This window comes from Erithacus rubecula (assembly GCF_903797595.1).
Source record: "Erithacus rubecula genome assembly, chromosome: 1".
Classification (NCBI taxonomy): Eukaryota; Metazoa; Chordata; class Aves; order Passeriformes; family Muscicapidae; genus Erithacus; species Erithacus rubecula.
In genome coordinates this window covers 82020364-82046975 of record NC_136658.1, presented here as the reverse complement: position 1 = coordinate 82046975, position 26612 = coordinate 82020364, and the positions used below count along the sequence as shown (strand labels likewise).

At 39.7% G+C, this 26612-nt stretch overlaps 1 protein-coding gene across 33 annotated transcripts in view; it reads left to right on the top strand.

Annotated features, from left to right (window-relative positions):
• The window catches only part of INPP4A (inositol polyphosphate-4-phosphatase type I A), a 113962-nt gene extending 95084 nt beyond the window's left edge, over positions 1-18878 (top strand). For all 33 annotated transcript variants that reach the window (XM_079300238.1, XM_079300230.1, XM_079300236.1 and 30 more), the window contains 6 exons: positions 354-480; positions 851-991; positions 2266-2363; positions 5853-5965; positions 6312-6466; positions 15981-18878. In XM_079300238.1, coding sequence (XP_079156364.1) covers positions 354-480; positions 851-991; positions 2266-2363; positions 5853-5965; positions 6312-6466; positions 15981-16113 — 767 coding nt within the window. In that variant the 3' untranslated portion in view covers positions 16114-18878. The remainder of the gene's footprint in view (positions 1-353; positions 481-850; positions 992-2265; positions 2364-5852; positions 5966-6311; positions 6467-15980) is intronic.
• The last annotated feature ends 7734 nt before the right edge of the window (positions 18879-26612 follow it).

Here is a 26612-nt window from a genome sequence, read left to right as displayed (position 1 = left end):
GCTGGTTAGGGAATGCTTTTACAGGCAAATTATTGAATACCTTGTAGCTATTCCAGTGCAAAAGTTATCATGGCTCTGACAATGCTGAGAAGTACTTATTAGCATCATCTAACTTGGAAAATCAGCATATCAACTACTTAAAGAACAGTAGTCTGGACTGTTCTAGAGAACTGGTGTTTTCTAAACTCAAAAAATCAGCCATGACATTGTAGGTCAAGGGGAGGTCTGGGCTGCAGCAGCCCTTCATCTGTGGAACTTGTTCATGGAGTGATGTCCTACTGTTGTCATCAAATTGACAAAGGGAAGTTGTGCATAACAAGTAATTACAATTCACTTTTTCCTCTTGGATTTAGGTGAGGAGCTGGCAATGCTGGAGGACATGAGTTTGGGAATCATGGACTTGAGGAATGTAACCTTTAAAGTAACTCAGGCTACGTCAAATACATCTACTGATATGCTGCCAGTGATCACTGGAAACCGGTAAATAACAATAAACATACTTTGTTCCTGATGAGTGAGAACATGCCAAAGTTTGGCTTTTTCTACCCAAGTTGTAGAAGAATTGCAGTATTAATGAGCAGAGCAAAATCAGCTACTGTCAGGAAATTGGCAGATCTGATTTGAAAGTCAGTGAGGATATAAATGCAACAGTTGCTGCAGGTTTGATTTTGAACTGGAATAGATTTTCTGACTAGAAGCAAGTTGTGGCAGTTCCTTAGAGTCAGTTTTTGATGGCTGCTTTTTAATGGTTATATTACATTCTAGGTGTTATCCCTCTTTAGATAAATAGAACATCCTTTGAATGCAGCTTTTTGATCCTTATGTCTAACAGCTGTTTATTTCTTCTCAGTGATGGATTTAACGTGCGGATCCCTCTGCCAAGCGCCTTGTTTGATTTGTTGCCGCGCGAGATTCAAAGTGGAATGTTACTGAGGGTTCAGCCTGTTCTCTTCAACGTGGGAATCAATGAGCAGCAAACTCTAGCAGAGAAGTAGGTACCCAGCCAGGCAAGATCAGCTTTACTGGCAGCTCAGCAGTGGAGCTATGTTGATGTGGAATTGCACTCTTGATTTCTCCAATACATGAACATGGGAACACTGTTCTAAATGAATTTGCCAAATGCCAAAAAAATCAGGTTTTCTTTACGTGCCACATATTTGTGAAGCTCCTTACCTCATGGGTTTGAGATTAGTGCAGGTTTATGTGGTTCAGATGTGAATTTGCAATGGGAGATATATCAAGGGCTATTTAGCACACAAGTGCTCCTTGTGATTTAAGACCTCTGTGAGTGACAAATCACTAGAGGCTGAGATCATTCTGGATATTGCTGTGTGTTTGCTGTCTTGGTTTGTACTCTCCCTGAGACTCCCTCTCCTGGTCACTGTCAAAATTCAGGATAACAGGCAAGGTGCACCTGTGTTTTAACATCTCCTTGCAGTATTTATGTAATGCAACACTGCTGTTGCAAAGCTGTAAAATATAATTATGTAATTTTATTTGCTAGGGAAACTGTTTAATTCTGGAAAAGCCAGTGGATTCCCTCTGTTGTGGCCACATCCTGTAAAGAGTACATTGATGGAGCCCTGCTCCAGCAGAGCTCTCCAGTGCACACTCCAGACAGCCTCAGGCTGGAGTGTGCACTGTGCTGGTGGACAAGAAAAAGTCTAACAAAAGCATTCCAGCAATTACTGTTGTCCTCTGTTGCCTACAAAGGAAACCCAAGATGACTAGCACAGTTACAGATGTCAGCACTCTATGTATGTAGATTATTTAGATGAGATGAATCATGGCATTGTTGACAATATGTGTTACTTTCATGGTTTATTACTCCTAGATCCATATTTTTCATTTACATTTACCTGAAGTCAACATTCTCAGTCCTATCTACTGATGTTATGGTTGTTATTACTAGTTTATGAACTAAGCTAGTAAGTCCATTATTAAAATCCATTTACTTAAATTTAAGTAAAACAATTTTCCATATTGAAAGGGAGACATGAAAGTCAAAGAATTTTAAATACTATTTTGTACAGTATTTTTCTTATACCTTCCTTCCCTTTTTTCCCCTCATACTCATATGAGTGTGTAATGAATCATTGCAACAGTTCTCTGTTCCACTTCACCTGGCATTTGAATGGTTAGAGAACTCCTGGGATGAATCTTTAAACTGGTTTTTGGTAGACATATTGCCAAGTAGAGTTGTTTCAAAGAAAAAGAGAAACATTTTACCTTGGACTTAATTGTTCCTTTCTTCTCCTTCTAAAGGTTTGGGGACACCTCACTGCAAGAAATAATTAACATGGAAAGCTTAGTGCGGTTGAATTCATATTTTGAGCAGTTCAAGGAAGTTTTGCCTGATGATTGTAAGTATTTTGTAATTAATGACAAATTTGCTTGAACAGCACAATTCAGGCTGATTTTTTCATTTGTTTGCTTTGTGTTGGTTTTTTAAATGTTGATGATAACGAGTATTAGTAATCTCCAAGAAATTATACAACTGTTGTAATACTTTAGTACTAAGCAGAGTGGATTCAGGAGGTTTAAAGGTCAGACTGATTAACTTTCCTTTTTAAGGTTACTTTTACATCTCTAAGTGGCACTATGTACTGTATAATCATCCAGTTAGGCAGTGAGATTGTTGTAAGGTAAAGGTGTAAAAGTGACAGCAGCACTTTTATGTGCAGTTTTTGGTGATGCTCCCTACACTTATGATAAAACCTGCACAGAGAGCAACTGCCAGTTTTTAGGAACTCAGTCACTTCTCTCTGTTTTTCCTTTGGTGCTTCCCTATAATTGTTGCATCTGCAGCCAACAACAGAGAACCTGGAAGAGAGATAAAAGCTACATGCCTAAACTTTATTGGGTTTTTTGGTTGGTGTTTTTTTTGTTTTGTTTTGTTTTGTTGTCTGTATTTTTTTTTACTAGTTAGTTTCTTGCTTGTTACTGCTTGGGGTTTTTTGAGAAGGCAGTGGCATAAGTATTATTTACATGTGACCAAAAAATGGTGAAAATTTGTCAATTCATTATTACTACAATCAAACCTCTTCTAAGGTTATTTCATGTTCCCTACAGTTGCAGTTTTATTCCAGAAATACAAATGCAATAGGATAGTAAGTATTCTGTCTGCTAAAGTGTGTAATTGCATGTTACCTTGAATTTTTTTGATACAGCTGAGAGCAGAACCTGCTTCCCTCCATCCAGGCAGTCATAATGCTGAATAAAAGATACTCTGGAATGTTAACTGCAAAATTTAATTTTTTATTGTATAGTATCAAGAATCAGATTTTCTTGTACGATTCAAAAGTTAATAAGTTTAAAATATTTTTTTTTCATGTCTCCATCTAGTCTTTTTTAAAAATAATTCCCATTCAGCTCCTTCTTCTCTTCTTTAATTCTGCTTTTTTTTTTTTTTTTTTTTTTACTTCAGTCTTTTTGCCAGACCTCTTATGTTTGATCCAATCATGTTTCAGCTTTTACTTTTTTTTTTTTTTTCTCCTGAAAATTGTGATGATATTTAGGATATACAAAATGAAGTGTACTTTTCTGTCAACCTTATCAAGGGAGAATAACATTGTGCATTTAACTGCAAATCAGGTGATTATGCCCAGTTATGTAGTCTGTGGTAGGTAGAGGCAAAAGGAAAATCAGACACGTCATTCTAGGAGATAAAGGTCCCACTGTCCATGTCCCTGTGCTCTTATTTCTAAATTCTGCAGAATTTCTAAGAAATTAATTAGTCTTAGCTTCACTAGCCGCTTGTCCTTGTACTGTTAGCTCTCCTTGTCTTTAGAAAGAGCCTGTGCTCTCTTTCTATTTACAGATATTACCTTCTTTCTAGGTGTAGAGTTCAAGCAGACCAGCACAGGCACAGTATTGCTAATTATAGAACAAAAATGTGGAATTGTTTAGGTTGGAGAAGATCTTTAGGATCATCAAGTCCAACTGTTTCCCCAGCGCTGCCAAATCCACCCCTAAACTGTCTCCCCAAGTGTCTCTCCATGTTTTTAAATACCTCCAGGGATGCTGACTCAACCACTTCACTGAGCAGCCTGTTCCAGTGCTTGACAACCCTTTCAGTGAAGAAGTTTTTCCCAACATCCAATCTAAATCTCCCCTGGTGCAGCTTGAGGCCTTGTCTCTTACCCTGTTGCTGGTTGGCTGGGAGAAATGCTCCCCTCTTTTTTTCAGGTGGTTGTAGAGAGCAACGAGGTCCCCCCGAGCCTCCTTTTCTCCAGACTAAACACCCCCAGCTCCTTCAGGTGCTTCTCATAAGACTTGGGCTCCACACCCTTCACCAGCTCCATTGCCCTTCTCTGGACACCACTGAGGTTCCAGCCCCTCAATGTTCCTCCTCAATTGAGGGGCTCTGAACTGAGCACAGGATTTGAGGTGTGCCCTCACCTGTGCCGAGTGCAGGGGACAATCCCTGCCCTGCTCCTGCTGCCCACACTATTGCTGGTACAGGCCAGGTCACCATTGTCCTTCTTGGCACCTGGACACACCCTGGCTCATGTTCAGCTGCTGCCACCAGCACCCCAGATCCTTTTCTACCAGAAGCTTCCCAGCCACTCTGTCCCCAGCCTGTAGCACTGCCTGGGGTTGTTGTGGCCCTAGGGCAGGACCTGGAACTTGGTTGTTCTGAACCCCATAAAAGTGACCTTGGCTTATTGATCCAGCCTCCAGATCCCCCTGTAGAGATTTCCTGCCCCTCCAGTAAACCAGCACTCCTGCCCAGCTTGGTACCATCTGTTCCTGACTGAGGGTGCACTCCATCCCCTCCTCCAGATCATGGATAAAGAACTTAAACAGGACTGGCTGCAGAATTGAGCCCTGGGGAGCCACCAGCTGGATGTGGCACCATTCACCAGCACTCTGGGGGCCTGGCCCTCCAGCTGGGGTTTTTTCCTAGTGGACAGTATGTCCCACCAAACCATGAGCAGCTGGTTAGTCCAGGAGAGTGCTGTGGGGAGCAGCATTTAAGGCTTTGCTAAATTCCAGGTGAACAATGTCCACAGCCTTCCCTCATCTACTCAGCAGGTCACCTTCCTGTAAGAGGAGGTTAATCTAACATACTCTTTGCTGTGAGAAGTAGGCCTAATGTAAAACCTCATGTGTCACTCAGGTAGGATACTTTTTGTCACAGTGTCACCTTTTACAGTGCATACCTCTGTATTTATTCAGTCACAAGTTTAGTTTGTGCTCTCTGTGGTTACTCCTTTAAAAAAAAAAAAAAGAAGAAACAACAAAAAAGACAACTTGTTGAACACTTGTAATTGATTGTCTGGAGTATCTTGCTGCATATGTAAGAGATGATGTACAACAATTTGAACACAGGAGATGAGTACTGAAGACACTGAAAAATTTAAGCTACTTCATTTCCACTTAGTGAAAAATTTATAAAAAGATCATGACAAAGTGGTGTCCTATGGGTGTTTCTTGTAACTGAAAGCTGACCAGATTGCAAATTTAAAATAAAATATGTGAGTAGCATATAAAATATCTTCAGAAGTTCTCTGAAGACATGCATATTCTCCTGTCACCTCTGTGACACACAAACCAAAAGACTATACCAATCATGCTCCCTTTGTTCATTCTCTTAATTTGCTGCTATTAGATTCTGAGTTCCTGAAGTTTTAAATAACTAGAATTTATATTTCCCATTTAGTTTAATTAAGCTTGAATTTGTTTCATTGATAGTACTAAATAAATCAGAACTTGAGTAATTGTTCTAGTTTCAAGAAAACACAAATGTACTTGCAACAGGCATATAGAAACACTTTGTAATAGAACACTTTGAAAAAGATCTATTGAATACAGATGAATATGTGGAGTTGGTTTTGTGTGTTTTATAGGTCTACCTCGATCCCGTAGTCAGACGTGCCTGCCTGAACTGTTAAGATTTCTGGGTCAAAATGTGCATGCAAGGAAAAACAAGAATGTTGATATCCTTTGGCAAGCTGCTGAGGTATTTATTCATCTAAGCATCTGTGCATAGTTCAGCTGGGTTTCTGTATGCTTATGTATTTGCCCCTTTTTTATTATTGACATGTTTGAATTTCTTCATTTGCTTGCATGCAGCTTGGAAAGGCTGCCAGGCTAGACCTCCTATAGAATGGGACATGGGGAGATAAAATGTATTTTCCATATCAGAATTTTCCCCTGAACTCATACAATGCTCTCTCAAACGTGCCCAACTTTGCCACTGAAGCCCTACACAACTTTTGTATCTCTCTAAGGGGAAGTACAGGTGTTCTCTCTGACAGAAGGTTTTGCATGCACAAGGAGTGATGGATTGTCTCTCCCATTTCTAGATATGCCGCAGACTGAACGGTGTTCGATTTACGAGCTGTAAAAGTGCCAAGGACAGGACTGCCATGTCAATCACCCTGGAGCAGTGTTTGATCCTACAGCATGAACATGGAATGGCTCCACAGGTCTTCACTCAGGCTCTGGAGTGTATGAGGAGGTAAGAGTTTGACCACAACACTTATTCCTAAATAAGGAACCATGCAAACTGCAGAGGAGTGGTGGTCTCTGTTTCCATCAAAAGAAAAAGTAAAGTAAAGTAAAGTCAGGAAACTATAGAACTGGCTGCTAGAATTCATCCCTCCCATGCATGTGAGTTGCATATGCTAAAGCTGGATCTTACCAGATTTAAGTCAGATGGGCTTGAGTTTTCAGCAGAAAATGAGGAGTTTTCAGATAAGCATGTAAAAATATGTTTTCCATTCATGCTGAGCTTACAGAGCAGGAAACTGGTGCTTCTTTGAAAGTTGTTTAATGATGACTTTACCTGAACTGTCATAGCACTATGTTTCTTAGTTCTAGATCAGGGAGATTACTCAGGGATGGCCTGTCTTTTGTTCTTTGAAACACAGACACCTGCAGTTTGCACTGGTTTGCCACGTGTATTCTTTAGCAGTGAAACACTGCTCACTGGGTAAAGTGTCAGTATGAGTGTTTCACACTAGAGCAACCAAATTTCATCACAACCTGTCAGTGTGCTGTTGTCTTCTCAAAATAATGATGTTCTGTATTCTGAAGCAGCAGAAATGTTTGCAGATTAAGTACTATACTTAAAAAAAAAATAACCAAATCTGTTTACTGTTGTTCAATGCCTTGTTTCAAGCACTGCTGGAAAACTCCGTAAGTCACATACCAAAAGAAAGGATAAGAAATCTAGCTTTAGTCTTTATCAATGTAGTTCAACAATGCTGTTCAGTCCTGTTTCTCAACATTCACTCTTATCGAATGTACTGTACTGTGTGTCTTTTCACCAAATTCTCTAGAGTGTTCAATTCTCTTATCCTTTCTGTATGTTTTTTGCTGTTTGACCCTTTCTTACACTTCAGTTACCTAGCAGAAAAATGTCTCATATAATAACACTTGCAGCCTCTTACACTAGTAATTTGGGGGTTTATATCTACATCTAATTGAGTGGCACTGGACTTGTTTTTTTTCAGTCTTTTGCTGCACTTTTTGCTATATTGTCACAGAGTTCATACACTACATGAAAAATGCATTGAGAAACTACTTAAACATTGATATTAGAAACAAAACTTGAAACAGCTTTGTGAGAATTTACTAACTTAAAATGGACTAAGTGGTTTTCAAACATCTTTATTTAAATTACACAACTGGTTGACATAGACATCTGAAACTGTTATACAGTTTCACAGTTGTATATTTAATAAAAATAAAACCAACTAGGAGAAATACTGGGAATCTTGTTAATTTCTTCAAATTCTTTACTAGGTCACTGGGTTTTTTTAATGCAGTCACGGGCACAATAGAGAGTGAGAGGTTAATAATAACATTGCTTTTGTCCTTCAGTCTACCAATTTAATATAACAGGGTCAGATAAAATATTGACCTAAGTAAGGTACTGCCTTATATTGACCTACACAGGGATATTGAAAGAGGGTCAATTTAATCAAAATCTTTGGCTTGAGTGTTCTACCAACATCAGGCCCTTGGTCTGGCAGGTGAAGGACATGACTTTTTCTTCTGTTAAATCTTTGACTAAGTGAGATTGTGCAGGTCAAATACTATACAGTCCAGAAGAAAAACCAAGATTAGACCGTTCTCCAAGCCCATCACTCTTCCTCACATTGCTCTTTGGGATAGGTGGTTGTGTTTTTAAAATTTTTTGTCAATTCTACTCAGGAGCAATGGCACAGAATTAATAAAGCTTAATGAAAGAGATAGGATTATGGAACAAATAAGTAGGAGTCCAACTCCACCAAATCCCATTCTAGTCTGGACAGTTTGACCTGACCTAGATGACAGATAGAGGATAAGAAAGGGTAGCAAATTGTACCCAAACTTCTTCCAGGTAATTCAGAAAACTTGGGGTTCTTCCTGTTAACTTGGATCTTTTATTTAACTGTACTGGAAAAGGAAGCTTTAGTTCATTCTTAAAGACTTTTGAAGTTTCTGAATAATTTGGAAGGATAGGGAAGAAATACTAGAAATTTGTGAGTCTCAAAGTATTTAATCTCTTATCTACTGATGACTTCCAGAGAAGAAAAGTGTCCTTGTTTCTACCATTCTTGAAAATATTAAGAAAGCATCATCTTCTTCTATGTGATATTGGTCTTCAGAGGTTTTAGTTCCCACTTACATGTCTTCAGGGACTTCCCTTCTTTCCTTATCTTGTGATAATTATGAATGATAATTGTGTCCAGTGAACAGGGACATCAGGAAGGGAGCTAGGAGTGTTCTAGGTTCTTGTAGAAGTTTACAGATACAAGTTTGTGGCTTTCACCTTAGAAACAAATACTCTCTTAGAATTAACTCATTTTCTGTCAATAATTTATAGCTTTTCCAGTTATAGCTTTTTTTTCAGCTTCTCTCTGATAGTGGGTCTTGAAAAGCAGCTAGAAATGGGGTGAGGAAAATCACTATGGTGCTGACTAAAAGGATTACATAATAAAGTCCTAGGAGTCATATTTGGGTATGACCACTCACTGCAATAAACCAGCTGTGATTAAAAGCTCGATTGGATTTCCTCACTGATTGGCCTGTTTAAGAATAAAATCATATTGAGTGGAGCTAGACCACTTGGCAGATGCCCACCCAGCTGCTCACTACTTTTCCCCAACAGGACAGGGGGAAAAATATGTGAAAAAGCTCATGGATTAATATAAAGACAGGGAGATCTCTTGCCAATTACTGGCACAGAACTGGCAAAACAGACTCGGAGAAAATTTTTTTATTTATTGCCAATGGATTGGGGATGTTAAGAAATAAAGAATAAAGAAACAAAGAAAATTTAAAACCTTGCTCTTTACCTCTGTTTTTGTCCCAGGCCAGAGTATTCCCCTGCTTTTTTCTCATCTCCTCTACCTTCTCCCCATGCTGAGCAAGGCACAGTGGATGTGGAACAGGGATTTGCAGTCAGTCCCTAACAGGTCTCTGCTCCTTTCTCCTTGTACTCTTCCTCCTCTCCAGTGTGGGTGCTTCCCATGGGCTGCAGTCCTGAAGGATGAACCTGCTCCTGCATGGGCTCTCCAAGGTCTCCAGTTTCTTTCAGTAAATATTCATCTGCTGCACTATGGGTGCTCTGTGGGCTGCAGTGGGGATAGTTCCTCTCCACGACTGCAGGGGAAACTGCTTCAGCTCTTTCTCCTCTCCTTCCCTGACTTTGGTGCTCACAGAGTTCTTTCCCAGATCTTTTCCCATCACTCTTCACTGCCATGCAATGCTTTGCCTTTTCTCCTGAGGCACCAGAATGGCTGAGGGCTCAGCTGTGCCTGCAGTGGGTCACTGGAGGTGGCTGGAACCAGCAGTGTCCAGCACAGGGCAGCCCCAGCCTCTCCTCAGAGAGAATTCCCATATGTCAGCTAAATTAGAAGGGAAATTGCTGATTGCCTAACCTTACCCTTCTCCTAGAAGTAGTCTGCTGATGAATGTTTTGATTTAAGACACTGTACAATTTGGTACACCAAAAGGTGACTTTTCACCCCTCAGGGGGACACATCTACATGGGCCAACAGTGACAAGGAAAGCACTTTCCAGCTTTTGCCTCCATTCCCAACCATATGTGTCTGTGTATACATCTTTGTGTAAAATTGAGTAGCATTACACAAATTTTTAATGGTGGAGATGTGGCATGTGATGTTCATAATGCCAAATGTGCATTTTTAGCCTTCCTTCTTCCCCTCTCCCATTGTTTTGCATTTTATCTATATTCTAAACCACTTTTCTTCCTCCAGGCTATTTCTTTGAGCCTTTATCCACCACTTTCCAGTGAGCATTAGGTTTCCCCTGGCTGATTCTCCTGATCTGTCACACACACACCCCTCTCCCCACTGCTACAAAGGTAATTGGGATTTTTGGGCCTCACAGATTTAATCTGCCCTTGTCCACTGTAGGCACCTGGAGTGAAAACATGTCTTCATTACCAATTCGGATCAAATACAGTTGGTTTAGTTCCCTGCACACCTAATTCCATTTGACTTGATGTGTCACCAACATCTGAATTCTCTTTTTCATCACCTCCAGGGTGTATCTGATTTCTTGCAGGACTTTGTCTGATGCTTACATAACCCAGCTCCACAACCATCAAGGTTATGAATGGTTTGTTATGGGTGGAGAAAGTGCACAAGCTCTAACAGCATTAGGCTTACAGATGATATTTAAAATCACAGGATCATAGAATTATTTGAGTTGAAAGGGACCTTGAAGATGATCCAGTTGCAACACCCCTGCCATGTACAGGGACACCTTCAATTAGACCAGGTTGCTCAAAGCACCATCCAGCCTGCCCTTGAACACTCCCAGGGATGAGCATCCATGAGTGCCTCACCACCTTCAGAGTAAATTTTTTTCTTTATATCTAATCTAAACCTGTTCTCATTCCCTTTGAACCTATTCTCCCTTGTCCTGTCACTACATGCTCTTGTAAATGGTGTCCCTCCCTCTTTCTTGTATGCTCCCTTCAGGTACTGGAAGGCTGCAATTTGATCACCCCTCAGCCATCTCTTTTCCAGGCTGAACAAATACAATTCTCTCAGCCTTTCCTTGTATGAGAGGTGCTCCATCCCTCTGTTCATCTTGGTCATTTAGTTGTTGCTTTGTGAACTGAAAACAGAGTTGGACTGCTCAGGGTGTAAGAGTGATCCAGAATTAAAGACCACACTGCAAAGCCTAGCAAGCTACCTGAGGAGTTGTTCTTCACTGTGGGTGCACAATGAGATGGGCTTTGCAGCTTGTCTTCAGAAAAATGCTTATTGATATATCCTTGAATTTGTGTCCAAGCAGAAAAATAGACGGGTGGTTTGTTTTTGGTTGGTGTTTTTTTTATTAACATGTTGGACAGGTAGTTAAGAGGTTAAATTAAATCACTGCAGCCCACATGGAAAGATGTTTGAAAGGGTCAAATACTACAATGGTTATTCATGTTCAGCTTGCTTTTCAGAGCTCCACTTCTTTGCAGCATGCCAAAGCATGGCAGAGCAGCATGGGGTATTATTGCTTGGTAATCTGAAAGAATGAACATGGAAAACCATTAATGTTCAACCTACATGTGTTTATTTTCACTGGACTACAGTACTTCTTTCTTATTTTTCTCTTTTATTCTCTTTCCCTCTCCTTATTTCTATAATTGTACTGATACATATTTTTGAGATGTTTTTCCACTCTTTCTTTATTTCATCTTCTGGTTTTGTTGTGCGTTCTTCCATGTTTTTTCATTTTCTTGACCACCTTGTGTTGCCATCTCTTTTTATCCATTCATTTGCATGTCCATCTTCCTTTCTGTTTTATTTTCCCTCTTCCCAAACTTCTTCCTTTTCACAGCATTGGAACACGGGAGATAGTCACCCAGAAGAACTTGAGTGGCTTGGTGCCCATCCGAGATTTCAGACTAGATCCCAGCCTCCTCTACTCCATTCCTTTACTAGCTCTCAGCCCCAATTTACTGATTGTGTGGCTGTTTCTGAGCATAGCATACCTGGTGGCCAGGTTACGTTGCAAGTGAAGATAGAGTTCAAAAACAAACAAAAAAAAAAAAAAAAAAAAAGGAAAAAAAAAAAAAGCAACAAAAAATATAAAAACCACAAAAACAAAAAAGTGCTTGAATGTGTATTGCCACTTGGTACCTGCTGGACAAAGGAATGTGTCATAGCATTGTCTGCCAAGAATTATTATTATGCCTTACAATTTTACGTTTCTATTGTACTAAACTGTAAATATACATCAAATTATTTTATCAAAAAGAATTGTATTGAAACTTTAAAGTATTGTTCTGCTTTCAGTGCTTGTAACATAGTCTGACATTGGCCTGTTACCTCGTTACTTTAGCCGGCCTGAAGATCTCTTACCAAATACAGTTTTGTGTTACTCGTTTCATGTATTCCAGAGAAAGGAACTCTGTCTGAAAATAATTTCTATCTTTTTGTATATTTAAGGTGTATGCTAATCTTGCCTTTCATTTTTACGAGGTATGAAGAGAAAAATAAAAACATGGGTGGGGTTTATAAGAAATTGTAAGAAATTTATTTAAAGAAGTAACAAATTTATACCTTCATTTCAAAGCATAATCTCCAAATTACATTACTGAACAGTTTGTAGAACCATAGTCTTGTTCCTTTCTCATGGTTAAATATATTCTAATAGACTAGAAAATACTCAGAAAACAATTTGCAGTGTGATGCATGCAGAATTATTTCATTCTATTTGTAGATCTGCATTTTGCAATGTGTTAAAGACATGAGGAAAATGACTTGTGGTCAGGATGGGGATGTGACTGGCATTAGCCTGCTAATAATCCATTATCTATTTTAGGTGCTCTTTTATAGAAATTATTGTGAAATAGGGTCATCCTAGAAGTTAAAGATAATGGTCTTTAATTTTCAAGCAAGAAGAGGGAGGTAATAGTTAACTCTTTTAGTAGGTGGATTTCAGGTTTCCACTAGGCTTTATTTTATTTACATGAGACTAAATATTATTTATTTATGAGACTAAATATTACTGTTACTTCCATTTTTAAGCGTTGCACAGCTTTAATAAATTATGATGCTGATAGTGACTTAGTGATAAGCGAGCGATGGTGAATTAACATTTATTTAAGTGGTGAGACTGAAGTGGCTTTCCTAGCTTAGTGATGCAGAGTACTTGCAGATGAAATTTGATCATCATTTATATATAAACATCAAACTAGGGGAGGCCTATTTAAAATGAAAGATTTTGTTGATACTGTGGTCTGGCAAAGCTTGTCAATAGCAATAGCTGATTAAAAAAAACTAACCTCATTTAATGTAGTTTGATAAACTCATAAAGGGTTTTACTTCGCTTGGTGCCTGAGATGACAATGGGCTTCTGAGGAGAACTAGTACTGTGATTTGTATTTTCTACTATTATTAACTTGCTCAAAAGTATAGGTAGCTTTAGCTTTTATTATAAATTTTATTGAAATTGAGAGCTGTTGAGAGAAATATGCTGAAATAAAAAACCAAAAAAGCACAGTTAGAATAAAAATCAGAATTAAATCCTAAATTTGGATTTATTATTCTAACTAAAAAAAAAAAAAAAAAAAAGTGTGTGGTTATATTTGTGTCTTCATGAAATCAGACTGTACAGTACACTATCTCTTAATATTTTTCCTCACTATTCTTCCAATTTTGTTTTTAAAAGAAAAAAAACAAAAAAACCCCACCTCAAATACCTACATGTTTATATATCTATATATAAAGCACGTATCTTATTTATTTTTAGTTACAATGAGTTTTGGTAAATCCTTACTGCTGTTGAGATTTATGTAGAGGTTTAGGACACACCCCTGTGCTGTGGTGATACCTGATGCTGCTGTGTCTCCATAGAAATCATCTGTTCTTTATGGTTAGCACTGGTTTGTTTGCTGTGGGTGTCCCAGTCTACCTTTTCACAAAGTGAGCAGCTGTCAGGGTGGACTGTGGTCTTGATCTTGCAATGTGAGGAGTGTCCTGGGTTGAGTCTAACCTGGTGTGGAAGTAGCTTTAGAATGACAGAATACCCTGAGTTGGACAGGGTCCCCAAGGATCAAGGATCAGTTCCTGGCTTGGCACAGGGCACAGCCATGCCCGATGTGCCTGAGAGCTCTGTCCAAACACTTCTTGCACTCTGGCAGACTTGGGGCCATAAACACTTCCCTGGGCAGCCTGGTCCAGTGTCCAGCCACACTCTGAATATGAACTCTGAGTTCATATTCACTGGACTCTCTGGGATTATTGAACTGTCTAAAGTATGAAGGTGCTGCTCATGATCACCACTAGGGTTGCAGTAAGACCACCTTAAAACTGGAATGAAAGCCCAGGCTTTTTGAAAACAATGTAGGTTTTTTCTTTTCTTCTTAAACTTTGATTGGGATGAGTCTGGGTTTTTTTTCCTTTTGGAGCCTGGCCTGTGCTTTTGTTAAGGCATTCAGATTTAAGATGCAGTAGTGCATCCTGCTCATGTGCTTCCAAGAGAAGGAAGATGGCATGTGAAATGTGGGAAATATACCCTTGTCACCATATCTGTGCCATGAGGGACACATGCAATAACCAGATGCAGTGAAATGTGTTGTGAAGAGAAAGATTCACTTTGCAGTTAAAATGCTCACCTAGCATCACATATTTGCTAGTTAAACTTACTGCTTTTATTTGTACTCTGAAGTATGATTTGTGCAAACTTTTGATGTATCTATTTGGCTGCAAGAGCTGTCGGGGGAGTTTTGTGAAACACAACCAGTGCCAGAAAAAGTGTCATCACAGATGATCCATTCTATAAAAGGCAAGCACAGAATGTGCTTCAGAGACAAATTTCAAACTTAGTTAAACTATTCCTCAAAGCAAAAGAAAAAAGAAGGCTGTATTTTATGAAGTTGAACTAGGTGCTACATACAGAACACAGTGACAGCCAGTTTCATGAACCAAAATTAGAAGAACGGTGAGGTCTGTAAGAGCATCAGAGCTTTCAAGCTGAACCAGAATCCAAACTCTCCTTTTGAATCAGATGATCACAGCTCACCTGGTAGATGCTGCAGCCATCTCCAAGGCAGGACTAATGTTACATTTCCAGTGTAAGATGCTGTACTGTACACTTTGCCATGAAGGTCTAGTCTTCATTGTTTAGGTTCCAGTCCTCAATCAGGGAAAGACATTCTCCTGCAAGCCTAAATTGATTTATAATATATATTTAAAAGATAGTGCTTCCTCTTTGTATGTCTGTTTTTTGGATATAATCAAAGGAACTCTGAATTAGATTTACTAGTGTAAAGAAGCCTTATAATGGAGTAGTTTTCTATTGTAGCACAGAATCTCTTTGTAATGTGGGGCAGTTGCACCAAAACATTGGGTGAAAATTAAATTCTGCACAGCTTTGTTTCTTTGGGGTGATGACTGTCAATGCAGCCAGTCTTTTTTGCACTGCTATTTCATGATTAGGATTTTTTTAGATTGTATTGGTTTTCATGTCCATTTATGCATGCAGAGATAACTGGAAACATTATTTTTGTATCAGCTCTAATCTTTTAGTAAGTACTTATAATACTGACGTACAGAGAACAATAAAATTACTTTAAAGCTCTTATAGAGAGATCAGCAGGTTTTGGTTTTCAGCTTTATGTGTTAATAAATTAGCAGAACTGCTTTTAAGCAATCCCTTGGGATCCCTTGTGCAGTGAATGGCATGTGAACTCCACAACAGTGTAACTTGAAATACATGAAACTGGAGCAGACAAACCTTTTCAGTAGATGTGCTGCTGCTTTCTAGAAATGCAAAACTAGCAACCAAACATAGCTTGTGTCCATTCTGTGTGCTTTTTACCAGCATTGTATGATGAGTCATCTCTTTTAATATTTGCAGTGGCAAATTAATTAAACACTCATTAAATATAACCAACTTTATTTTAATGCTATAAAATAACCAGTTCATTTCATCTTAGTTTTAAGTCTTTTTTCTTTTTTTTTTTTCCCCTTTTACTGCTGTCATTTTTTGTGCTTGTTTTTTTTCCCCAGTGAGGGTTGTCGCCGAGAAAATACAATGAAGAATGTTGGATGTCGCAAGTATGCATTTAATTCCCTGCAACTGAAGGCTTTCCCAAAGTATTACAGGCCTCCAGAAGGAACTTATGGAAAAGTTGAAACATAAGCATACTATGTCCTTTAATTGCTGTTCCATTAAAACATGTGGATACACTCTAGATTAACACATGATTTCGTCATCCAGAAGAGATAAATAACCTTTTTGTACGTTTCTCTAGGTCATACAGAGCATGTTACTGAATTGGAATCTATAGTAACAATTATTCTGACACCTTAGCTTGAGAATAGTGTGATGACTCTCTGCCCATTTCAATAGCCTTCAGTGTATGTAAGATGAGCAGATATTGTGCTACTTAATAATTACCTATATGCAAATAGCTAGGTACCTCCTGGATGGGCAAGGACTCTAGGAACGGCATTCAGGCAGCTGTTTCCATAACATCTTTTTATACTGAGTTGATTTGTGATTGAGCTTTTCCTAAACTTTTTAAAACTGAGAGTAAAAATTAAAAGTTGTAAATAAAAAGGATCCTAGACAGTTTAGTAACTGTAGAATGCATTGTTGCAATCAATAAAAGGGGGTTTAATTAAAAAAAATCAGCACAATAAGAGCCAGGAGAAAGAGTTGTTTTATTGTATATAGGATGCCCACCTTCATGTCTGAAGTTAACAATATATAAAAGGCCAGACATGGTCTGGTTTATAATTCTGTTTAGATAAAACAAACTCCTGTCATCTTTGGCAGATAAGGCCTTGGGCACACAACTGATTTTTAAAAGTATTTCAGAAACATCATGATGCTTAACTATTAATGCCCTTCCCCACTCTGAGGCAAGTGCAACAAGCAAATTGCTGATGTTGCACATGATATGTTCAGTATATTCCATGGTGTTGTACATTAATTATCACATTTTTACCCATGGGGCTTTTTTTATATCACTTCTGGATTGTAAGCATTAGTACCTCGGGGTGTTACATATTTTGGTCAGTGTACAATTTTTCTGTATCAGTTTTGTCATTGCAAAAATGCTCAAAGTGCCCAATGCATCTCCCTTGCTCTAAAATCAAAATTGGTTTCTGTTTACCTTTGCATTTCACCTGTTGAGAATCCTGGTGGGGGGAAGTGTGAGTGGTGCCAGGGTATTTCTGAGGAAGGTAGAAATGCCCTGTTTTGTTAGAGAGGAACTGCTCAGTGCTACTGCTTGTGCCTGAGAACCACAGGTGGGTTCTAGCTTATGGCAAAGGTGGTCAGCTGGATAGCATTTGATAAAAAATGTTCAAGAGATCTCCTCCAAAATAAATTCCCAAAGAATGCCTTTGGAGCTAAGATAGCGTTTTAAAAAGCAGCTAAACGTTCATTTCCAAATTTTAACAAGATCAAGTAATCTTTAGCTAGCTTCATTCAGCACATTGTACTTTCCTTCTTAGTTTCTAAGGATCTAAGTTTCAGATATAGTAAAAATTGCCCATTTATTCTTGTGGGAGTAGCAACAGCCAGGTAAGTATATGGCTGTTTTCTGATTTCTTTCTCCCTCTCACTGATGTTTGTCTGTGCTGTCACTGCTCTCTCAATCAGCCATGTTCATTCTGCTCCCATGTAGGTTTGGGGGTTACAGGTCCAGCAGTTTTTGCATTTTGCTTTTTGCAGTTTAACACTGAGCAGCATGTCACTAAGCCAGGTCAGAGAGTTCTGCTGAGCTAGGCTGTTGCCATTATTTCAGACTCTTTAGAATAACAAAACATGGAATTCTGTGCAAAAAGCAATGTATTGTAGTACCTACCCCAGGTCTGAACAAATCATCAACAGTAGAACAGTCCCTTGGAAATGTTACAAACCCCATCTGCCAATGATGATGTTGATTTTATGTTGATTTTATTTTTTGCTAACAAGTAAACAAATATACGATTAAAAATTTTAGACAAGTTACTCCATTAGTTCTGCTCAGCCTTCAGTCCCTGGCCCATTGTTAAATGCTACTTTATTTTTGTATAAACTCTGCTCTTTATATCCCTTAGTTTTTATGAGTTGATAATTTTATTTTGTCTATTTCAAACATGGTTAATTTTAAATCCTGTATTGTTACACTAAAAATCTTCAAATGTTCAGCTTCAGAAGGAAATAACAAATGTCTCTTGTAACAACTAGCAGTGCCACTCTCTTAGATGGTGGCCAGCAATCATTAGACCTGCTGTAGAGCTTAGCAATCCTTTATTTATTTTGTATAACAATGTAATCTGAAAGTTGTGAATTTAGTCTGCGCGGCGGAGCCGAGCCCCGGGCGCGGCGCGGTTGTGCCGGGGATGCCGGGCTGTGACCCCAGGGTGTCCCCAGGGTGTCCCCAGGGTGTCCCCAGGGTGTCCTGGACACGGCTTAGGCTCCTCCCGAGGGCAGCGAGGGCTCCAGCGGCTCCTCCAGAGAAAACTGTGACATGTGACATCCACATGGAGCCTCCCAAGGGGAAGGAGCTTTTCTGTTGGAGAGGCGAATCTAAGGATTACTGTAAAATGAAGTTCTGTCTAATGTTCCTTCTTTTGAGTACATTTTTTAAATTATAAAACATACAAAGGTAAAAGAAGAAAACTGTTGCCGAGTATGTTCTGTGTATGTTCTGTGAAAGTACCTACAGCACAGTTGCCTTTTTTCATTTATACGTGTAAAATTATTGTATAATATGACACAGTTTTGTCCCGACACGACTGTATTTGCCAAGCTTTGTGCATTGAAATATTTTTATTTATTTGGTTTTGGGCAGTATTAATATATTACAAACATATGGCTACTGTTTTATATATTCTAGTTCATCCAATCCATGTATGCTGTAAATGTGCTAGTCTTTAGGATGAAAACCAATAAAGAACTGACAAGAATAACAGTGGTGGCTTAATTTTAATGTGTTCGTGGTAAGTGAAAATAAACACTTTCAGGCTTCTTGACTTGATACACTTCAATGGAGTGCATGTAAAGCCAAGTTGTGTAGGGAGACATTTTACACAGATGTGCAAGTCAGGAAGTAGTTCCTTCTAACCCCTGCTAAAGAACAGCTGCTGCCAATTTTCTGTAGTTAAGTGAGGCACCAGCTTGCCCCACATGCCTCACATTGTGCAGCAGCAGTTAAATAGAGAAGCAAAACAAGGTATTTTTCTTCATTAGTTTTACCTACTTTCTCTGTGAATATTCTGTAAGAGCTTCCTGAGCTTTGTTCTCTGTTCTTTCACTTTTCCTTTCATTAGCAGAATTTTTTTCTCTATTGCTGCTTCCCATTGGGGTAACTCCTCCCTCCAGAAGCTTCAGCAGTTGGGCTGCTTTTCCACAGGGACAGAGTGTCCTTGTTGATTGTCATTTTGATTTCAAATTAAATAAAGTTTATGTAATAGTGTAACAGACAATAATTCAGAGCATTCTGATTTCTGTAAAATATAAAGAATAGAACACAAAAATACAATTCTGGTGCCACTGGGAGATTGAGAACTGCCAAAGAGATTCTTTGTGTGAAAGAGGCTGGGGAGCATTGGTGGAGCTGAGTGAATTAGGGGTTTTTTTGTTATATAAAAGCAAAACCAGTAGAAGATAAAAACCCACACTGCTTTCATTCAAAATGCAGAAAGAGAAGATGTTTGACAGCTAGGAATTCCTAAACATGCAAAATGCATCTGCATATGGGTGAATATATATACACACACACAGATTTCAAAATTTCTAATTGCTGTTAAAAAAGTATCTACCAGTATTATTCTTAATTTTTAAAGGTGGGATGTTTAAAAAATGGTTGAAGATCTGACATCTTTAAAAGGCATTCTGAGCTACCACGTGTTTGAAGCTGGTGAACGTCTCCATGAAGATTTTTCCATTTGGAGCCTGGAGTGCCTGTGAGTCTGGGCTCCTGTGCCTGTGAGAGGGACTTTGGTGTGCCTGTGGGCTGTCAGTGATCCCATGGGAACTGCTGGGGCACCAATGACCACCTGCTTTCCTGTGGAGCAGAATTCCATCTCTTTCCCTTGGCTTTTGCTGCCCTTCTGATGCCTTGGGTTTTAGCTTTTATATTTTTCAGATTCTGTGCTGCTTAATGTGTAGCTCTGAAACTTCACGTTAGGTGTTAGTAAGTTCTCTTCACAGGGTACTTGGACAAAACAATCCCATCCTAGCTAGAGAATCAAGGACAGCATTACCCAAAAAGCAGAAACAAGGGCAAGGGGGCAAGCCAGGGGGCTGAGACTTCCTAGCCTGGGGCTGTGGTTGGACAATTGACCCCAATATGTGGATGAACCAAAACTTATAAAAGTATAAAAACTTGTGTCTGGGATCTGTCTTTGATTTGAGTGCAGCCCTGGCTGGGCTCTTGCACTGCCCAAGAGCCAATTATTTATTTATTTCAATCAATTAATTATTTATTGAATAAATTTCAATTAATTAACGCTATAAATACCTAGTTTATTCCTTTTGCTCAGTCTGGTCTCTGTTCCTGGTCAGCCTTTCCAAGCATCAGGTCAGGCAGGGCTTGAAGTGCTCGTACAGGCATCTGTTTTTGGGCACTGACAGCACTTCTGAAGGGATTGCCTGATGCCACAAATGTGCTTAAAGTGACAAAAGAGAGGAAATATTCATAGATGAAAAACAAAAAATGCATGACAGAATAGAAAACCAAGAAGGGTATAACAAAAAAATAGCAAACCACTTGTTTAAACCAGAGAAAGAATCCTCATCAGAAGAAACTGTAAGTAATTTTGGTGACCAAAGGTAACATTTTCAGCCTTTTTTTTTAGTTTGTGAATTCCTAAATACATCTAAGCCTTGTATCTTAGAAACTTTGGATCTATATATTGTTTCTGGCTGCATGTAGGTTTGTTTAAAATAACTCTTCCCAATGAACTACAAGACTTCTAGGCAATGATGGGGAAAACACAACAGCAACCTCTTTTTTCTGACATTGCTTTAAATGTCAGGCAGGCTTTCTCTCCCAATTCATGAAATATTTTGCCCTCCACAAATCAGGATGGATGCAGGTTATCCACTTATTCACAGTGTGATTTGAAGAGAGGTAAGCAAGAAATGGGTAAGTAACAAGAGGGACTGACATGGACACGGGTTACTGGGATCTTTCAGCCTGGACACCAGGAATGGCCATAACCCTGCTCACCACAGGAAACCTGGGAGTGTGCTGTTAATAACACCAGGGTGGGGAGTTCCATCCTGAATGGGCCATTCACTCAAGGACCTGATGGTCCTGGTGGGTCCTTCAGACTCAGAATGCTCTGTGATCCTGCATGACAGACACATGGGGGAAGGTTTGGGTGCACCTTGACCCAGCTTGGGGTTCCTACTCACCCTCTTCCACCTGCAGCCACCTGCATATTCCCACTACACTGGGTGTCCTGGCCAGCCACAGCAGTGGCCACTGCCTTCCTCAGGGCACAGGGAGGGAAGGAGGGAGGGAGGGAGGAAAGGAGCCCTGGTGCTGTGGTGCTCACACATGTCCCACATCCCCTCAAATGTTGCTCCTTTTGGGCAGGGGCTGCTTGGCAGCATGGACCATCCCCTCTCCCACTGTGCAGCATCTCTTGTGGAAATGTAGTAACATTTAGTCTGGCAGGACTGAGAATCCTTTTTTTGTTAGATCCCGCACTTAAGTGAAACATCCTAAAGATCATACTCCACTGGCAGCTTATCTTTTAGTTTTCTGTTCATTCAGCATATTGGTGGCACCTGCAATTTCCATTTTGAAATAGAGACCAGTTGATCTTTGGAGTTCCTATAATAACAGCAGTAAAACCCATTTACATGAAAGCAAGATAGCTTTAAAGTGCTCTTAGTATTTGTCTACACATTGCTTAAATTGTAGCCATGTCTCAAAATGCTGCTGTTACCATGCAGTACAGATTTGAGAAGTTCTGAAATGCAATATTGGAATAACTCACTTTTTTTTTATTTATTTGAAGATGTTGATTGAATTGTCACTACCTGATACTGGTATCAGGCAGATGATGGCACTAGAACCAAACATTGAGACTACGTGCTGCTATAGAAGTGCTCTGAAAATGTTGATAAAATGCCCTTCATATTTTATATTTGTAACAAACATGAGGTGAACCTGCCTAGGTGTTTGAAAGACATCTGTCAGGTCTGGAAGAGCATTCATTAGCTACAGTAGGATACTGTCCTTCTGATGGGTTTTTCTGTATTTTTTTCTGACATCAGAACTCTCTCATTTGGGGGTATTCCTGCCCTGTTTTGTTGCTCTAAATGTGGTGCTTCATTCCGTGTTCTTCACATTGTGTTTTGGCCAAATTTCCTATGAGTGTGTCAGGACTTTCTTTCACAGCACACAAATTTATATTTTCTATCAGCTTTAGTTTCAAGTATGGGTGAGTGGGTGTTTAAGTACAACTTCAAGGTCTTTAGGCAAATTGCTGAAGAAGAGTCTCTGACTTTTCTCAGTTCCTTGTTAGATTTAGAATTCTTTCATGAAACTTCTTTAAAAAAAAGGTCAACTTTCTATGTGGAAATACAGCTTTACAATACCTATGTGGGATTAGTCTCTGGAAGTGGATAACTTTGGGACAGCTGTGTGAATGGCTGATGGCAGGAGCTAGAATAAAGCTTATTAAGAAATGTCAGCCAGAGGAAATGGGCAATGTTTGTGTTTACTATGGGTACCTAGGTTGGTCTTGTGTGGTACCATGGGCTGACTCAGCACACAAAATCCACCTTTCATCCTTGGCTTTGTGGCTGGATCTGCAGGGAGTTGCACACTCCAGACTCTGGCTCCACTGCTGCCATCAGCAAAGATTTGCAAAAAACACTGTAACTAAATATACAAAGGACACTTGCAACCTATAGCTTGCCCAACTTGTAAATGTCTTAGTTGCCTGATGAGCTTCCTAAAGCTTTCTATATTGGGAATTGCTAATGAGAACTTTGTCAGTGAGATTCACTTCAGCCTGGGCTTCCTCCTTTCACCCCAGTGCTGGGAATAGAGACAGGGGTTTGTACCTCTGGCCTTGCTGGCACAGCCACAGCCTTACCCCTGCCACATTTGTTACACCTGGTTGAGAAACATGGCTTGTGGACAAGGTCCTTGAGAGCTGCCTGCTCCTGCTCTCCAATGCTTTGCAGTCCTCAGGAATCCATCACCATCCTTCCTCTCCAAATCCTGCATCAGTTGGTGCACAGGATGCTGGAAATTGGGCTCTTCTGTGCTTCTCTCCTTTTCCCTCAGTCATCCTCAGAAAGCAACTCCAAAAGCACCAGGTGGTTTTGTCAGTAAGACAGTGAAGTGCTGCTGCTTTAGGTTGTGAGAACTCAGTGGGGATTTTACTGAGTGGGAAGATGGGAAAGTGACTTCTCATTTTGCCAGGAGGGATTGTCAGTGAGGCAGGCAGGATGAGTGCCATGGGGCATTTCCAGGGACAAACAGTTCCTTGGGGTGAATTTATCCTAGATTAGCTACCTGTTTTTCAGTTTGGGGTGAAGGCAAGAAGCAGCCTCTTGTTTGTAATTCTGTTCCAAATGTTCCTTATATGAACAGGGTCCTCACAGTGGGGCTGGCATTTCATAAGCAGAGCTGTTCTGGTGAGGCTACCCAGGGGCCAGAGAAACTCATTTTCTGGGTCCTGCTTGGACAGGAACAGGAGTGAAAATTACTTAATTAAACAGGCCATTAATAGGTAAGATTCAGCAACCAAATAGATTCAAGACTTCCCAACCTGAATTAGAAACCTCAAAATGTCTGTACTTTGTGATAGGAAAACCCATCCCTGTCTCATATCCTGTCTTGACAGTGGCCTCTACCTTATATCTGTGGAAGGGCAGAGTAAACATAGCATGGGATTTCCACATGTATTTGCATAATTTTGTTTTAATGATTTGCATTTTTGGAAGTAGGTTTGCCAGAAATGTTAACTCTGAGTTGATTTTTTTAGTGCTATTATGGTGTTTTCCATTGTGTCATTTTGTCTCTACTTCCCCTTCTCTGGGTATTCACTTCTTTATTTCTACTTGAGTTCTCATCACTTGAGTCCTCAGAAGATGAGGATTATGATGTTTATGCAGATTGTACATAGAATACTTGAACTAACTTCTGAGTTTTCCTCTATGGTGGAAGTAGTTGACCAGAGAGATGATGGCTCATCAATAAACTGTAGCTGTTTTGTTTGTTTGTTATTATTATTATTAGTTTTATTTTATTGATATGTTCCTGTCTACTGTCAGGCTATGGATGTAGATAGACAGCAATATGATCACTGTTCTTGTTTTCATACTATAAATCAAGAGTGGTAGTTATTTAGGGAGTACAAAACTGGTGAATAGTGTGACTAAAAAAAGTGAGGAAATACTTTTGTGTGGTGAGCAGAAATAGGAAAAGAGCTACTGAACACACACCTATATAGAAAAGAAGGAAAAGTTGTTACTTTTAGATATTTGATGAAAGAAATATCAGAATAAATACAGGAAATCAATAGTTTGATTGCATTGGGCTTGTCTGGCATGTTTGATACTATGCTTGAAGAGAAGTAGAAGTCTGGTGTGACTGGTTTTTGCCCTGGTTTGAGGACTTTCCCTACTGAACTGCAAGAACTTTCAAGTTCCTCTTTAGGACTTTTGGCACATCACTGTTGAGGAATGGCAGCTGCATGGCCTGGCACTGGGGAAAGGAGTGTTAATTTCCCCAATGCACAGCTAATTAAAGCAAAATGCTACTACTAAAGCTGAATTGTTATTTTCAAGGTGTCAGGAGAAGCCTTAGAGGAAATCCTAAAGCCACTGGCACAGCTGTGGTGCCCAGATTGCTCTCTGCAGCCACAGAGGGGGGCTGTTGATCCAACATTCTCATTCTTCACTCTGCAAAGGGAGCAAACAGCAATACTCAAATTTACTGAGTATGAGGAAGTGTTTTCCAGTGTGCAGATTTAATCAGAGTTCCTAAAAGCCATTTTTTCCCCCGTGAGTTATTATTGCTGTATAGAACAAATCAGTCTTCTCACAAGGAGGCTCCATTAAATTACAAAGTCAGGACAAATACTGTCCATTTTCTGAAGTTCTCTGAGGCTGAACCTGCTGACTTGAACAATATTCAGTTTTTATTGTTCTAATAACTGCACCATATGGATTTTTTCATGCAGTTGATCAATAAAAGGGCACTAAATCAGTGCACAATGTGCCTCATTCTCATTCCACATACCAGGAACTGTGGCTTCAACTCACAGCCAGTGCCTAGCTCCCACATTTTCACATCTGAAATTAATTTCCACATAACCATGAGTTATTCTGTGTGCTGATAGTTGTAGCATGGATGTTTGCTTTCTGTTTGAGCTGTGATGAGATTTCCATTTGGAGCATTTCTTCAAAATGCTGAGTTCAGCTGCTTCAAAGAAAGGACCATCTTTAACAGAAACAGAACCTTAGAAAGATTTAGGTTGGAAAAAACCTCTCAGATCATCAGTTCAGCTGTTGACCTAACACTGCCAAATCCATCACTAAACTATGTCCCCAGGTGCAACAAGTAATTAAAATACCTCCAAGGATGGTGACTCCCCCAGTTCCCTGAAGCAGTTCCCTGCTCCAATATGTGAAAACCCTTTGTGAAGAGGTTTTTTTCTAACAGTCAATCTAAACCTCTTTGTTTCCACCCTCCCTTCCTCACATGCACATGAAATCTGAATTTCTCACTAACTCGCTAAATTCAGCTGAACTCTTTTATTCCGTGTGCCTCCCTATTATTTCAAAGCATTAATAGAATATTTTGTGGCCTTTGCACAGTTCAACTGAAGAGTTAAGATACTATTGATGTGTTCTTAAGATCTGTTGATTTTTACCCCACCCCTCCCTGGAACTGGAGATGCAATCCTCAGCCACAGAGCAGAATTTGGCAGGTGGGTAAATGTGGGCTGGGTTTGGCAGCTAGATCTGCATGGGAAGCTCAGAGGAATAAACTTCTGGTTTGGGATAAGATATAAATGAATATTCCTTAAAATTACTGTTGTCCCAAAAGATTTCTAGCACATCAGGAATTCCCCTGTGAGCTGCAAGCTGAGTCATACCCACTTAATGAAGAATGTTGCATAGTTTTTAGGGACCTAATTCATGCTTTGTTGTCAGACTGTTCAGTGTTGGCAGGATTTAGCTGGTAATTAAATGATTGATAAGGACAGGCTAGAGCAGGAAAATGGGTGATGGAAAGCCAAAGGGGCTAAAAGTCCTTTTCCCTTCCAGGAAGTCAACAATAGCCACTGAACGAGCATTTCAGTCTCTCCTCTGATTCCAGTTTTTGCATATTTCCCTCTTGGCAGGCAGTGGGCCATCCTCACTGGCTTCTCTTGTGTCCTACATTGCCATAAAGCAGGTTCATGTCCTCTCTCCAGTGAGCAGTGTCTTCCCTGACAGTAACTCCAGAGTGGGCCAGGAATTGATACTGGATGAGGCAGCAGCTTCTCCAGGTGCTGCTTTCCTAGTACAGACTCATACTAAAAACACCCAGGAAACTTTACAGAATAGCTAATTGGCTTTGGTTTGGGGTTATCTTTGTGTTGTTTGTTTTTTTCTTATGAGAATATTTTATTAGTCCCTTAACTATAAAATGGTCAGCCTCTATCTATTTATCTCTCCACCCA